This window comes from Hippopotamus amphibius, chromosome 4 (genome assembly GCF_030028045.1).
Source record: "Hippopotamus amphibius kiboko isolate mHipAmp2 chromosome 4, mHipAmp2.hap2, whole genome shotgun sequence".
Classification (NCBI taxonomy): domain Eukaryota; kingdom Metazoa; phylum Chordata; class Mammalia; order Artiodactyla; family Hippopotamidae; genus Hippopotamus; species Hippopotamus amphibius.
Window position 1 is genome coordinate 15625418 of NC_080189.1, and position 16173 is coordinate 15641590.

Below are 16173 nucleotides of genomic sequence, written 5' to 3' on the forward strand. Positions count from 1 at the left end.
AGAAAAGCAGGGAGATTAGGACAGATCCACAGCATGGGTTTGGCTTCCCTTATTCATGTAATTGATCCGCACTCATGACCAGATGGCAGAACAAGGAACTGAGCTAGGTTATCATCATTATTCTCCTTCTGAACTTGAGCCAGAGTCGAGGAGTTTCAGAACCCACTCACATGTGAGTTGGAGTTAGTAGAATGCCAGAGAAGGAGGGTGTTCTAAAAACAGCTTTCACCAACTGCCGCCAAGATTCTCCTGTGGATTTCTGGCACATCTTAGGAGAGCTGCCCGTGGGTTTGGGGCTACAGTGGGAAACGGCCATGGAGGGTGTGGGCAGAGGATTGAGCCTGTTGATCTGTGGCAGCTTCCGTGTTGCAGGGAGGGGATTGGGAGAAGGAGGTAAGGAAAACTGCAACAGAGAGGCAAGGCCTGGAAACCTGCTTTAGGGACATTCTTACTTGTCATTATGGGGACCAAACAGTACAAGAGGGACCGACGTCTCCAGCCCAATCCATCCAAGACAGGGATCTTGATTTTAAACTTTGTACCTTCGGTCATGGGCACTTTGAGGATCTCTGTTTTTCCACTGACTTCCTTTTTTTTTTTTTTCCTCCCCCTGCTGCATTGGGTCTTCATTGCTGTGCATGGACTTTCTCTAGTTGCAGTGAGCAGGGGCTACTCTCTGTTGTGGTGCGTGGGCTTCTCAGTGAGGTGGCTTCTCTTGTTGCAGAGCATGGGCTTTAGGCGAGCAGGCTTCAGTAGTTGTGGTGCATGGGCCCAGTAGTTGTGGCTCATGGGCTCTAGAGAGCAGCCTCAGTAGTTGTGGTGCCTGGGCTTAGTTGCTCCGAGGCATGTGGGATCTTCCCAGAGCAGGGCTTGAATCCATGTCCCCTGCATTGGCAGGCGGATTCTTAACCACTGTGCCACCAGGTAAGTCCCTCAACTGGCTTCCCTTTTGATAGGCAGGAGGTATTCCTTAGGGATTGAAGTAAATTGAGGTAGTTATTTGGTTTAGATCATGGCAAGTCTAAATTCGTTGCTTGCTACAATCTGACCATACTTTACCTATTTGCTCTTTTCCCAAATGTCTCTAAATAGCTCTTCCTCCAGTTAGGCAAGTGGTCCCATCCTGTACCCACATTCTCCTCCTTTCTACCTTCTTGCCTTTGCAGTTTCTACCTTGCCTTTCTATCTGTTGTCTTCCTACCTTTCTTTTCTCTGCAATAGCCTCTCTCCTTTTCTTCCTTCTCTTTCCTTTCACAAATATTACCATTGTTCTCATTGTTGAGACCCAGCTTAAGCCCTGTGTGGTCTGTGAAACCTTCCCTACCTACCATAGGTCACGCTGATCTTTTCCTTTTTTGGATTTTCCCCCTAAATTCAAAATTTATAGTCCAAATCCTGCCAGGTAACCCTGAGACTTAGAGTGTTGAAGAGGAAGAAACCAGTTTAGAGAACACCTAAGCCCTTCATCTTGACCCATCATCATCTGTCCTTTTCTCTCTTTTCTTGGAGGACAACACTTTTTTTTTAAACACAAGCATAACAACATCAAAGAACAGAATGCCCATAATCTTATCATCTTAATACAACAATTTAAAGTATTACACAATTCCTTTTGTCATACATGTTATTTTATATCATTTCATAAACCATTTTATATTTCATTTTTCTCCATTTAACATTATAACCCAAACAGGTCTTATGTTTCCTGACAGTTATTGTAAGGGAAGCATAACAATGCCTCTTGTTACTGTAACGTAATTGTATCAAGCCACTCTGGCTGATACTGGACAGAGGGTTGCTGGCTCTGCCTTTTCAAAAGTATTACATGTTGCTCTTAATTCCACCTCCTCTGAGCTCTGAGAATTTACTCTATCAATTATCCTTCCCTTGCATTTTATTCTCTCGCTAACTTCAGACACCGCCTCTTTTTTTTTTTTATATACATCTTTATCGGAGTATAATTGCTTTACAATGCTGTGTTAGTTTCTGCTGTACAACAAAGTGAATCAGCTGTATGTATACATATATCCCCATATCCCCTCCCTCTGAGTCTCCCTCCCACCCTCCCTATCCCATCCCTCTAGGTCGTCACAAAGCCTTGAGATGATCTCCCTGTGCTATGCAGCAGCTTCCCACTAGCTATCTATTTTACATTTTATAGTATATATATATCAATGCTACTCTCTCACTGTGTCCCAGCCTCCCCTTCCCCCACTGTGTCCTCAAGTTTGTTCTCTATGTCTGTGTCTTGATTCCTGCCCTGCCACTAGGTTCATCAGTACCACTCTTCTAGATTCCATATATGTGCGTTAGCATATGGTATTTGTTTTTCTCTTTTGGACTTACTTCACTCTGTATGACAGACTCTAGGTCCATCCACCTCACTACAGATAACTCAATTTCATTCCTTTTTATGCCTGAGTAATAATCCATTGTATATATGTGCCACATCTCCTTTATCTATTCCTCTCTCAATGGACATTTAGGTTGCTTCCATGTCCTGGCTATTGTAAATAGCACTGCAATGAATGTTGTGGTACATGTATTTTTTTTTTTTTTAAACAATCCCACAGCATTTATTGTCATCTGATAATAACATAAGGATGAGCAAAACAATATGAATAAATGTTTTAGAAATACACTTCTAACAAAGGACACCTAAAAAACAAACTGTATTGCCTTCTCAACAATTTCTCACTTCATTGACCATTTCTAGTTGGAGACACTTTGGAACAGAGCAATGTCACCTCCTTTTAGTATGATCTGACCCAGTTGTTTTCTTGACTTTGTTTTAGAATGAATCTCTTGTGCATCATCTAATATGAGGTTCATATACTCATCAAAATCAATGATACAGCCCTCTCTCTGCATATTCACTTGCTCATAAAGCCACATCTGAATCCGAGACCTATTTTGCAAGTATCTGAAGATGAGATTGATGGGCTGCCCCATCACCTTTTGCACCTTCTGGCACTGGCCCCCGTACGCCATGGTGGAAGCTCACAAAGACCGCATTAACCTGCATACTACCTCAGAAAGCAACTCACGTGTATCTTTTAGAATGATGGTTTTCTCAGGGTATATGCCCAGTAGCGGGATTGCTGGGTCATATGGTAGTTCTACTTTTAGTTTTGTAAGGAACCTCCATACTGTTCTCCATAGTGGCTGTATCAATTTACATTCCCACCAACAGTGCAGGAGGGTTCCCTTTTCTCCACACCCTCTCCAGCATTTATTGTTTCTAGATTTCTTTTCTTTTTTAAAGAATCACCTGGGAAGCTTAAAAAAAATTTTTTTTTTAATTTTTAAAAAATTTTATTCTATTTATTTATTTATTGGCTGCATTGGGTCTTCATTGCTGCTTACGGGCTTTCTCTAGTCGTGGTGAGCGGGGGCTACTCTTTGTTGCAGTGCTCAGGCTTCTCATCCCAGTGGCTTCTCTTGTTGTGGAGCACGGGCCCTAGGTGTGTGGGCTTCGTAGTTGCGGCACATGGGCTCAGTAGCTGTGGCACATGGGCTTAGTTGCTCCATGGCATGTGGGATCTTCCCGGACCAGGGATTGAACCCGTGTCCCCTGCACTGGTAGATGGATTCTTAACCACTATGCCACCAGGGAAGTCCCTGTTTCTAGATTTTTTTTGATGATGGCCATTCTGACCAGTGGTATGAGGTAATACCTCATTGTGGTTTTTGATCTGCATTTCTCTAATGATTAGTGATGTTGAACATCTTTTCATGTGTTTATTGGCCATCTATATCAGACATCCTCTCTTCTAGCTACAGGGATGTTCAGGCTTATCTATCCTAAAACATATCTCAGCCCTGCCGGATACCATTCTCTGTAGCCGTCATTATTTCCCAACCAGCTCATTCTTTCACCATTGTTATTACCCTTCTCCATCCCCATTTCAGCAGAAAGTTTCTTTTTAATGACTGCATCATCAGGTCCAAAGAGATCTTTTCAGTCCTGTTGTCCCTGACACTGACCATTCCCTCCTGAAACGGCCCTCCAAGCCCTTGGTGACATCACATTTCCATTGTTCTCCTCAGCTTTCTCTCAGAGCCTTTCTCTGCCTTTTTCATTGCCTCCTCTTCAGTTTTTCCAAATTGAAGGTCTTCCTCAAGGGCCTGTCTTCAGCCCTCTTCTCTGCTTCCCTCTCTTCCCAGGCACAGTCATTTGCTGTCACATCTTTAGCTCACATTACATCTCACATTTGCACATAATTCTGTGCAAATGATTCCCATCTCTGTACTTTTAGCCCTACCTGCGTTATCCCCCAAGCCTGAGGCTCACCTTCACCACCCACCGCTTGTGCTAACATCAATCCCTGGGTGTTGGCCCAGCTCCTCACATCCAGTGCATTCAGCACACAACACTCTTCCTCCCCAACCTGAGCTTCTCCACTGGCTTCCTTTGATCTACCCTTGCACATATGGCCTCAAAACTTCTGAATCATCTTTTATTCTTTTCTCTCCTCATATTTCATCAGCTGATTTAACATCCAGGATATGTCTCATCCATTTTCTAACTTCCATTCAAACCCGCAAAATTTTTAGTTAAAAAAAGTTTAAATACAAAAGCTGTATGCTTGTGTTAAAAATTCAAATATTGTAATATTATTATAATCAGATGTATTAACATACAGAGTAATAAATGAACGTTCTTCTCCATAAAAGTGTACATTCCTCTTCAAATACTTAGTCCTCAACACCTCTCCAAATTCTCTTTCTTTTCCCATTGGGAAAGTGAATTTCCAATTAACACTTTTTTTTTCATTAATGGAATTACACTATACTGTATTTTGCTTTCTCCCCTTCCTCATATGATATATAAATCTTACATGGAACAGAATAAAAAATCCAAAAATAGACCCACATATACATTGTAATAAATTTTGAAAAAGTATAAAACTGATTCAATGGGGAAAGGAAAGTCTTTTCAACAAATGGTGCTGTAGTAACTGGACAGCATATGCAAAAAAAAGTTAACTTCAAACTTTAGCAAAATATATAAAAGTCGACTCAGATGTTGTAGAGCTAAAACATTACATTTCTAGAAGGAAACATAGGAGAAAATATTTGTGACCTTGAGTTAGACAAAAATTTTCTTAGGACATAGAAAGCATAAGCAAAAAAAAAAAAAAAAAAAATTGCAAATTAGACTCCATCAAAGTTAAAAACTTCTGCTTTTCAAAAGATACTATTAAAAATTTAAAAGACAAGGTATGGGGACTTTCCTGGCAGTCCAGTGGTTAAGATTTTGCACTTCCACTGCAGGGGGCATGGGTTCAATCCCTGGCTGGGGAACTAAGATTCTGGCATGCCCCATGGTGCAGCCTGGGGGGTGGGGGTGGGGGGGTGGAGAAGAAAAAAAAAAAAAAAGAAAAAGAGAAGAAAAAGACAAGCTATGGACTAGGAGAAAGTATTTGCAAAAATACTTATCCAAAAAAGAATTTTTATCCAGGATATGTAAAGATACTTACAACTTGATAACAAGAAAACAATGCAATTATAAAATGAGTAAACAATTAAAACAGGCACTTTATCAAAAAAGAAATATTAATGGAGGGACTTTCCTGGTGGTTAAGAATCTTCCTGCCAATGCAGGGGACACGGGTTTGATCCCTGGTCCAGGAAGATCCCACATGCCTCGGAGCAACTAAGCCTGTGTGCCACAACTACTGAAGCCCGCACGCCTAGAGCCTGTGCCCTGCAACAAGAGAAGCCACTGCAATGAGAAGCCCAAGCACCACAAGGAAGAGTACCCCCCACTCGCTGCAACTAGAGAAAGCCTGTGCGCAGCAACGAAGACCCAAAGGAGACTAAACAGCCGCCAAAATAAATAAATAAAATAAAATAAAATTAAAAAAAGAAATATTAATGGAAAATAAGCACATAAAAATGTGCTCCACATCATTAGTCATCAGGAAAATGCAAATTAAAGACCGCAACAAAATATCACTACATGCCTACTTGAATGGTTCAAATTAAAATGACTGATAAAACCAAGAGCTAATAAGGACAGGGAACAACCAGAACTCTTACACTGATGATGAGCGTGTAAAGTATTATATCCACTTTGGAAGACAGTTTGGCAGTTTCATATAAAGTTAAATATACATTTGCCACATGACCTAGTAATTCGAATCCTAGGTATTTACCTAAGAGAAATTAAAACATGCTCACACAAAAACCGGAAGCAAATGTTTATAGCAGCTGTATTCATAACAGCCAAAACAAAACAAAATTGAAAACAACCCAACTGTCCATCAGTTGGTGAGTGGATAAACAAATTGTGGTATAGCCAGTCAATGGAATACTAGTTAGCAATAGAAAGGGACAAATTACTGAAGTATGCAACAACTTGGATGAATCACAAGATGTTAGGCTAAGTAAAAGAAACCAGACACAAAAGGCTACATACTGTATTATCCCATTTAAATGAAGTTCGGGGAAAGGCAGAGCTATAGAAACAGAAATCAGATAGGTGGTTGCCAGGGACTGGGGTAGGGGCAGGGGATAGACTGTAGGCTGGCACAAGGGAACTTTTTGGGACACTAGAAATGTTCCATATCTTGAATGTGGTGGCAGTTACTCATGTCAAAACTCATTGAGCTCTGTGTACACTTTAAAAAAGGTGAATTTTATCTGATTGAATTATTTGACTTAATTTACCTGTCTGAATTAAGCATGACTAAAAAGAAGAAAAAAAAAAAAAAGAAAAAGAAGAGAAAAGAAAGAAGGAAGGAAGGAAAGAAGGGAAAGAAAGAAGCAAAAACAAAACAAAACAAAATATATATATTTTGAAGTGGAATTTTCTGCACCAGATGGTGAGCTGATTTTAAATTTTAATAGATAAGGCTAAATCATCCTCCCAAATGGTTATACCAATTTACATCTTCACCACTAGAATCTGAGAGTGCCTATTCCCCACACTCTGGCACAAATAGATATAATCAATTTTTTAAAAATATCTGTCTATTTGATGGTGAAAAACCTTATGATCCTTGATACTTCAGTCATGCACTGCTAAGATCTTGTCCTAATTGGTTTCTTCACTTGCAGTCTTTTCTCTCTCCAAATCATCTTATATATTCTTAATAGAGTAATCTTTCTTGTGCTCAGTTCTAATAATATCTCCAAAATCATTAACGATACCCCATTGCCTACAAAGTTAAATCTAGACCCTTTAGCCAGATGTTTAAGTCCTTATTCTATCCCAGCTTCCCTTTTCTCTCTTCTCTACCTCACCCAAGTATCTGTCTTATCATTTTTAGTAGAAAGTTTCATTTAAACTTCTAGTTCAGTGATTCTTACTCCTTCTCCAACTCCAGTTTTACTGGGATGCAATTTGACACACAACATTGTTTTAGTTGGTGTACAATATGATGGTTTGATTCACATATATATTGTGAAATGTTTACTACAATAAGGTTAGTTAGCATACCCTTCACTTCACATAATTCCCATTTTGTTATGCTGAGAACATTAAAGTTCTGCATTCACAACTTTCAAATACTGATTACAGTCACTTTGCTGTATGTTAGATCCCTGGAACTATTTGTATTATAACTGAAAGTTTGTACCCTTTCACCAGCATCTCCCCACCCCTCAGCCCCTGGAAACCATCACTCTACTCTGTTTCTATGAGCTCCATGTTTTTATAATAGATTCCACAAATAAGTGAGATCATACAGTATTCGTCTTTCTCTGACTTATTTCACTCAGCATGATGCCCTTAAGGTCCATCCACATTGTTGCAAATGACAGAATTTCCTTCTTTTTCATGGCTGGATGACATTCCTCTGCCTGTGCCTGTGCGTGTATTACATGTATCCATTCACCTGTTGATGAGTGCTTAGGTTGTTTCCATGTCTTGGCTATTGTGAGGAATGCTACATTGAGCGTGGGAGTACAGATATCTCTTCACAGTAGTGTTTTTCTTAGGATATTCATCAGAAAAGTGGGATTGCTGGGTGATAATGGTAGTTCTATTTTTTTGAGGAACTTCCATAATGTTTTCCAATGTCAGAAAAATTTCCATGTTTTCTGCATCTCAGAATCCTGGGGAACTTTTTAAAGACATGATTGCCCACGCCTCACCTGCAGAGATTTGCATTTAAGTGGTCTGAGATGGGACCTGGGGGTGTTTTTTTGTTTTGTTTCCTAGAGTCCAGATGATTCTAATATGCAGCTGGAGTTGTGAACTCAGCTCACTGGCTGGGTAAACCCCATGCTTTCCTGCTTGATGTCCTTGTTCATACTGCTCCGTCCACCTGGAATACCTGTCCTGTCCCCTTACCTGTGCAAATCCTCCTCATCCTTTAATGATCCCTAAGGCCCAGCTCATAAGCAACTCCCCAATGAAGCTTTCCTTGATCCCTATCAAATATGATTTCTCTCTTCTTTGAACCTTTTGTAACTTCCTTCTGACATTTATCATGTTCTATTTGGCAATTTAATTATTTTTAAACTTTTAATTTTATTTATTTATTTTTTGATTTGCAATTTTTCTTTATGATCTTTATGTCCGCCAACTTTTCTACTTTCAACACATACATATTAGAGTGAACACATACTACACTGGTGGTCATAAAAGTGATATAAAATCAATAAATGCAACTAGATATCAGCCATATGATTACAACCATGTAAACAAGGTACTTTATTTTCATTTTTTATTGAATTATGGTTGAATTACAATGCTGTATTAATTACTGCTGTACAGCAAAGTGACTCAGTTATATATATATTGATATGTACATTCTATTTCATATTCTTTTCCATTATGGTTTATCACAGGATATTGAATATAGTTCCCTGTGCTATTTTTTAAACTTATTTTTCCTATAAGATTTGCAGCTCTTTGAAAAAACTGTAGCAAATTAATCCTGCTCATCACTCACTACACTGCTCTGTGGTGCACTTACTCAGCAGGGGCTCAGTGAATATTTTCTGAATGTTTAGTCTGTTCTCGCTTCTTCTTCACTTTGTACAGTTGCTGCCTCTGCCTGGAACCCCCTTCCCCAGCTATCCCCATGGCTCAGCGTCACCTCATTGGCTTGATCACCGCGACCACTCTATGTGACACAGTAACTCTATCCCTCTCAATAATCCTCTCCCTCTTTACTATTCTCCACATGGCTGTCATTAGCAGAATATTCACTTATTTGATTCTTGCCCATTTCCCCTCTCTAGAATGTAAGCTCCATGAGGAAAAGCCTTTGTTTTGTTTGCCGTTCTATCTCCAGTGTCCACTGCAGTGCCTGGTACAGAGTAAGTGCTCATAAAATATTTACTGAATTGAATGAATGAACTTTATGGACATCTATTTATTTTGTATAATTCTTGTAACAAACCCACGGCTAGGCAAGGTAGGCATAATCAGGCTGTCATCAGACGAGAAAGACTGAGGTTGGAGAGTGGGATAAGCCTGCTGCCCAAGATGATAAAATTTTAAGTGACAGAGCAGAGCTCAGAACTCAGCTGTTCTGATTCCCAGCCCCAGATCCCCTATTGCCTTCCAGCCATTGTCTAAGTGTTGAGTTTCAGTCTTTCCTTCCCCTTGCTATCCATATCCAGGCCCGTTGCTAAGAATTGAGAGGACCAGGTTGAAAATGCAAATGGAGCCTTGCACACCATTCACTGAAATATCAGAAGGTTACATGCTAAGCAAGCGACCTATTAAATATGTCTATCCTCCCCTCCTTGACGGATATACCTTCATAATGAACCGATAGGCCAGGCAGAACAGGCAGAATTCTTAGACTCCTAAAATTCTGGGCAGGGGATCTGGCAGCCAAGTTGCCATGTCAATATGGAGTTTTCCACCTTCTCTTCCCGCCCTTGGCTTCATGTGCTCATCTCACCCTACCTGCATGTCTGAGTTCCACCCCACCCCTGCAAACAACCACCCCCGGCTGCCGCCTGGGACCAGACACACCAGCTGTCCGCCCAGCCTTTGGAAGGAAGAGGCCACTAACGCCCTGGAAGTGATCCTGGGGCCAAGTGGGCAGGGGACTCTGGGGTCCTGGTACCTGAGCATGGGAGAAAGTGGGCTCCCGTGGGGTGTCCTGTGGGAAGAAGTGCACTTTGAGGAGATCCAGAGTGGGGCCCCTGACAGCTGGTGCCCATTGTATCTAGTTCTAAGAGTAGTCCTGATCTTACCTCTCCTCCACCCTAAACCAGACTGTAAACCATTTGAGGACCCAGGCTAATTCTTCCTCTATACCCAGAGGTTATATTTTATTGGAATACAGGAGATGAGAATTCCAGTTGTGGTTAAACCCTAGATTAATAAACTAACCTCTCTGTCTTATTTCTTTATCTATACAATGAGAATTGTATGAGATAATCTCTAAAATTGCTCCTTTTATCTTCTTTTATATTCATGCCCCACCCACCCTCTCAGTATTAAAAGGTCATGGTGCTCAGAAGTGTTGCTGGATTTATTTGCTGCATAATTTGGTATGACTGCCCTAAGACCTTGTCTTAATCCCTTCTCAGACACAAATATGTATAGGTGTGTGTGCTTATACATGTGGGGATGTATATGCACATGTGTATACACACACACACACACACACCCCTACCCTGTACCACTCAGTCTGTCTTGGACTTCAAGTCACACAACCTACCAGCTGGACGGTCAGAGCCTGGGAGAGATTTTCTCAGGCAGAATGCTCTAAATCTTAGCAGAGGGAACATTGAGTTTTATGCCTTCAGAGCTGGGAAATGATGGGACACTAGGGATCTCACTTCTCTTACAGAGTTGGTGACCTTGACTCATTTCTATTGAAGTTGCAATTTTTATTTCCAACTGATGTCAATCCCTTCTTAACGGCTGGGCATACATTTCATTTTCCTTGAATGGGCTGAGAGGGCACCTCCTTCCTCTCACACCCTGGGTTCTAGCGTAGGTGGGAACCTCCTGGAGGCTGGGGCCAAATCTGAAAGGTTGAGCCTCTTCACTGGGCAGGTGGATTCTCTGATTCAAATCAACAACTGTATAACGAGGGTTGACTGGTGCTATGGGCAATCCTAAGCAGGATGACACCACCTTTGAACTTCACATTAATTTGGTTGGAGAGGTAAAGCATAAATTCATAAAAGATATAACAGGACAATTTAAGAATCACCCCAAGGCAGCGGTGTGTGGTCAAATGAGGTGAATTCAGAAAATGAAGATCTAGGGCCATGGTATCCAGGGACACATGCCTGGACAGGCAGTGTCTCCACGTAGGTACTCACCTGGAGATTATGAGCTGGAGGTAAGGTATGCATGCAAAGCCCTTTATCTGTGAGGGGAGAAGATCAATTGCTAAGAACAAGGGCTGTTTATGATCAGAAGGCATTAAAAAGTACAAAACAAATTAGGAACATCAACAAAAGTTATCTTTAACCTTTACTCTCAACTATCTTCTTTGAAAATAACAGGTAGGTACTTACAGGTAGGTGCCTCAGCCTTATTCTGAGGAAGGGCTATTACAGATTCTCCAATAATCTTACCACCAGGCAAGAAGCCTAGCTGGGTTGGAGCTGCAAGGCCGGGCCTAGCAGGGAAAGAGGACTGGAGAGCAACAGGCATTCTTTTGTCAATGTGGATACTTCACATTTTCCACTGTCCACTGTAGCTTCCCGGGCGATACAATAGTGTCCCCAACTCACACCTTTCGTAACCTGACCGGTACAAGCATTCCAGTAGGATGCCAAGATCCAAAATTGCCAATTCCATGTTCCAAGACCTTTAATCCACCAGGTGTCCTCGAAGTTAGATGCCTGGCACACAGCAGGTACTTGACAAATGTTAACTCCCTTCTTCACTTTCCTGATCCTCCCCACCCCCATCCCAACTCTACCCCCCAAAATGCTAATCCTCTGACATTCTCTTCACCTCCCAAGAGCGTTGCTTTCCCTCAAAAGCCTGGACGTGCGTGGTTCTCTCCTGCTCTGTTTCAATTCGATTCTACAGGCACCTCCTGCAGGCCTACTACCTGCGCGCTATGCGGATCTCCCAGGCCCAGAGCATCCTGTATGTTCGTTTTCCAATGACCTGGACAGGAGGCAAGACCTCTAGACTCGAGACAGGCTGTTTAGAGATGTGTGCGCGTTTTCTCGCCTCCTCTACTGCACGTCGGGCTCTTGGGAAGGGAGCCCAACCTTTCCTTTGCTTTGTCCCCGCTGCAGCCTCGAAGGCTGTCCTCCCAACGCAGGCGCCCCACTCACACCTGCTGCCCCGCACAGACTCGAGCCAGAGAAGGAGCGAGAAGCCCGCGGCGCTCGCGCTGGCCAGGTTTTCCGGCTCTGACCCCTCCTCGCGGGCCTCCCTCCCTCCGGGCGCCCCCAGGGGCGGGACGCGCCGGGCCACCAGGGCGGCGGGACCCGGTGTTCGGTGCGGGTCGGGGCGGCGCCGGCCGGCGGCCGGACCCAGGTGTCCCGCGTCCCCTCCCGGGAGGCGGATCCCGGGCCCGGCGCAGCGCAGCCCCCGCGCGCCCGCGCCCCGCGCCCGCTGCCTGGCCGCCCCGCAGGCAGGAGCCCGGCCGGCCGGGAGGTGGTGCTCGCCTCCCCGCGCCCGGGCCCGCGCGTTGCCGGGCAGCGGCTCGGAGGCTCCGAAGGGGGCGGAGCGGCGAGGCCGGCGTGCGGCTGGCGGCCCCCGTCCGTCCGCGGTTCCGGCCCCCGGCCCGCCCCCGCCTCGCCGGCCTCCCTCAGCGCCGGTGCGCAGCGCGCCGTCCCAGCCGCCGCCGCAGCGGCCGCCCCTCCCGGGCCTGAGAGCGCGGAGCCGCGAGGCCGGGCCGGGGCGCCAACCGGGACTGCCGGGGGCGCGGCGCCGACGCCGAGGCGCGGCCATGGAGGGGAAGACCCGCGCCGGGGTCGCGCTGGTCCCGGGGCCGAGCGGCCGCGGGCCTTCCGCCCGCCGCGCCCGCCGCCGCCGCCGCCGCCGCCGCTCGGGGCTGCTGCTCCCCGGCCTCTGGCTGCTGCTGCTGGCCCGGCCGGCCTCGTGCGCCCCAGGTAAGCACCGCGGAGACCCTCCGGCGCGACCCTGCCTTCCTTTATTGCTGCTATTTTCAAAATCTGGCTTTCCCCGCCCATCCTCTTTTATTCTCCACCGCTCCCTCGCCCTCCTTTCTTGAGATGCTTTTCCATTCTTGTTGGGCCCAGCAGATAAAGGCACGGAGAAAATAATACTAAAAAGCAAGAGGATTCTGGCCAATCTCGCTAAAGGTCTGCAAAGCTCTTCTGTTATCCAGGGAGCCTGAGGCGGGTCTGGTGGTTTCTTCTCAGAACGTGCCTTTATTTTCCCTGCAAAACGCAGGCACTGGAATTGTATTTGTGCATGGCTATATGAATGTGGTTACATCAAATTTTTGGAAATACTTTGTCGGGGCGAAGGGGTACATTCGGTGTGTGTGCTTTCAAACAGTATTGCATTACTCTGGATGGCCCTGTGTCCCCCAGATGCAGGCAGCTGGCCGTGTCCCCCAGTGCACCAGGACACAAAGAACATTCAAAGAATATCTCTTGGAAAGCGCCCTGGCCATGGATCTTTCCAGGGAAATAGCTATTGCTGTTACTTCTGCAAAAGCGTTGGTACAATAGAGTGTGAAAATATTGTGATTCTTAAGTGTCAGGGCATGAAAGGAGTAAGGGTTGTTTTTATAATAGATGCAGTTTACTGACTGTTAGCGTGGAATTAAGAGGCATGATTTATGAAGAAGCATGTAGACGGGTTTTGTTGTTGAGGAAATGATTTAATTCATATTGCTTCTCTGAAATGTTTATTTGTCCACCCCGAGCATCCACACAGGATGGTCTGGAAACCATCTCTGAGCTGACGTGCTGCAAGCCAGTGACTGCCCCAGCACACACACCCTGGACCACTTTGGGGGCAGGAAAGGTGGATGAGCAGTGTGCAGAACTGCTGCACGCTGAACAAAACCACAAAGCCGTGGAAGCAACTCCACATTCTCCCTTTTCATGGGAGCAGTGCCAGAGGACTGCCAAGTGGCTTTGGAAGGAAATGGAACACATTTGAAGGTGTCCCTGGACCTCACTGTCGGAATTATAACCAGTGCCATATAGAGGATGGGATGAAAAAGCACAGGAAGGGACTAAAGGGATCACAGAATGGAGCTGCTCCTCTTATTGAAGAGGAAACTGACACAGAGAAGTGACTTGTTCAAGGTCACTGGCTAGTTGGTGCAGAGTCATCTTTTTTCCGTTCTCCTTAAAGCTGTTAACCCATGGACTTATGCACACCTGAGACCTCCTCATAGATTTCCCATAGCTGGGTAGAACCCTGCTCAGGGAATCACACCGGAGCTGGGGGGACAAAATGGGTCTCTTTCAGGCAGCACACAGAGTACAAACAGCTTTGCCTGACCCAGCCCCTCAGTTCTCAGTCCTGCCTCTGAGTGTTCTAGCCTGTGTGTCCAGAGGAGCGGAGGCCCCGGACTTTCCGTGAGAAGAGATAATCATGAAAAGAGCTCTTGGCTTTAGTCAACAAAGAAAGCCCATCTGATACTAATGGATTCATCTGCTGTGGGACATGGCAAGCTAATTGTTCCCATTTACTGAGTGCTTGCTGTGTGCCAGGTGCTCCATTTTACATACATAATCCAATCACAGTCATTTTACAGATGAGAAAACTAAGGCTTTAGGAGTTTAGGTTAGTTTGACTACAGACTCTATACATATAACCTCTGTTCATCTTTCTCGTGTGAACACAGCCATCTGGATGTGCTGCAGATGTGGATAATATAAGTAATTTTCTTGATAAATTTCAAATAAATGGAGCTGTTTGTACTGTCCTTCCATAACTTTCTCTTCTTTACAAGTCTGTTCCTGTTCCCCCTTAGCCCCCAGTACAAATATTCAACTTGGAGACTTGAAATTATATTTCTGCTCTAGAGCTGACATCACGGAAACAGAGACTTCATCCTTTCACTGGTTGGTGTATTGGGCTCCTCTGGTTTGCACAGCTGCTTCTAGGCTGGGTCATAGGATAGGAACTGAAGAAGGGGAGGACACAGCGCCTGTCCTCAGGGATTCAGTTGGAGACCCAAAGCAGCGCATAAGCAAGTGCAGACCCCTGCACAGACTGTCCCCAGGCAGGAAAGGCAGAGAGTGAAAGGGCTCCTTAGGTAAGACCTCGTAAAGGTGGCCCTGATCCACTTGAAGGCTGAGAGGAGCGATATTGGTAGAGGGTGGCTTCCTAATGTAGGATAGCTGGGCATGGTAAGTGGCCGGTGATCCTGAGGAGATGCTGCATTTCAGTTGTTTAGCCCATGTCTTGTCTCTGTGCCACTAGGACCCTCTGGCTCCTTGTCCTGAGTATTGTATTTTCACCATCAGAGTGGGGCTGGGGGAGGCTTTGCCAAATCCTGCTGTGGTGGTTCTCTTTCTGAAGAGTAAGTGGTATTAGTCAGGAAGTGGCATGTCTTACTCCTGCCTTGGGTGTTCTAGGTTAGGCTGTAGTTGCTTCTGTGGCTGCCTGCAAACTTTTGTCTCCTTACGTGGGTTTGTCTTTCCTTGTTAACTTCTGTTAAATGGAGTCCACCCTCCAGTTGGTCCCCTTATTTCAGTCTTTATTTAAATTTCTATGTTTTATTGATTTCTTGTCTATTTCTATTTCATTCAGCATTTTGATTGTGCTCTTTTTGTTTGTAAACATTTATAAGTTTGGTCTTGATGGTTCACTGTTGTGGAAACAAATTGTAATATTTTGGACTTTTTTTTTTTAATGGAGTGCTTTTCCTACATCCACATTATAAACAGAAAGGATTGTGCCCCATTTCTTCATCTTATTCAGGGATAAGTCTTTCTTAAAATAATTGTTATTATGAAATTGATAACTTTGGAAATTATTGGAAGGTAAAGAAGACAGGTATTCATAATCCCACAACCTATAGCTAAACTGTAAATAGTTTTGTCTTTCCTTTGTTAACATTAAAAAAAGAATATTGAATTATATGTATTTACTTTTTTCACTCAATATTTATTTCTCTATTCATTAAATATTGTTTGAAAACAATTTTCATCCTAATAATTTACTTATTCTTTTATTATTTCCAGCTTTTTCTGCTGTTATTAAGTAATGCTATGATGAATAGCTATGTAGGTAAGGCGTTGTCTATATTTCTTTGTGTGTGAGCTTTTTTTTTAGAATACATTTCT

General features: G+C 44.0%; 2 protein-coding genes across 2 annotated transcripts in view; one reads left to right on the forward strand and one right to left on the reverse strand.

Moving 5' to 3' along the window:
- Positions 1 to 2712: 2712 nt before the first annotated feature.
- On the reverse strand, positions 2713 to 2991 carry LOC130852489 (small nuclear ribonucleoprotein E-like). Its single transcript, XM_057733563.1, has one exon. The coding sequence runs from the start codon at positions 2989 to 2991 to the stop codon at positions 2713 to 2715; it is 279 nt and encodes a 92-aa protein (XP_057589546.1).
- Positions 2992 to 11977: 8986 nt separating this feature from the next.
- Positions 11978 to 16173, forward strand: part of KIAA1549 (KIAA1549 ortholog) — a 127383-nt gene continuing 123187 nt past the window's right edge. The window contains exon 1 of the mRNA XM_057733258.1: positions 11978 to 13008. Coding sequence (XP_057589241.1) covers positions 12003 to 13008 — 1006 coding nt within the window. The 5' untranslated portion in view covers positions 11978 to 12002. The remainder of the gene's footprint in view (positions 13009 to 16173) is intronic.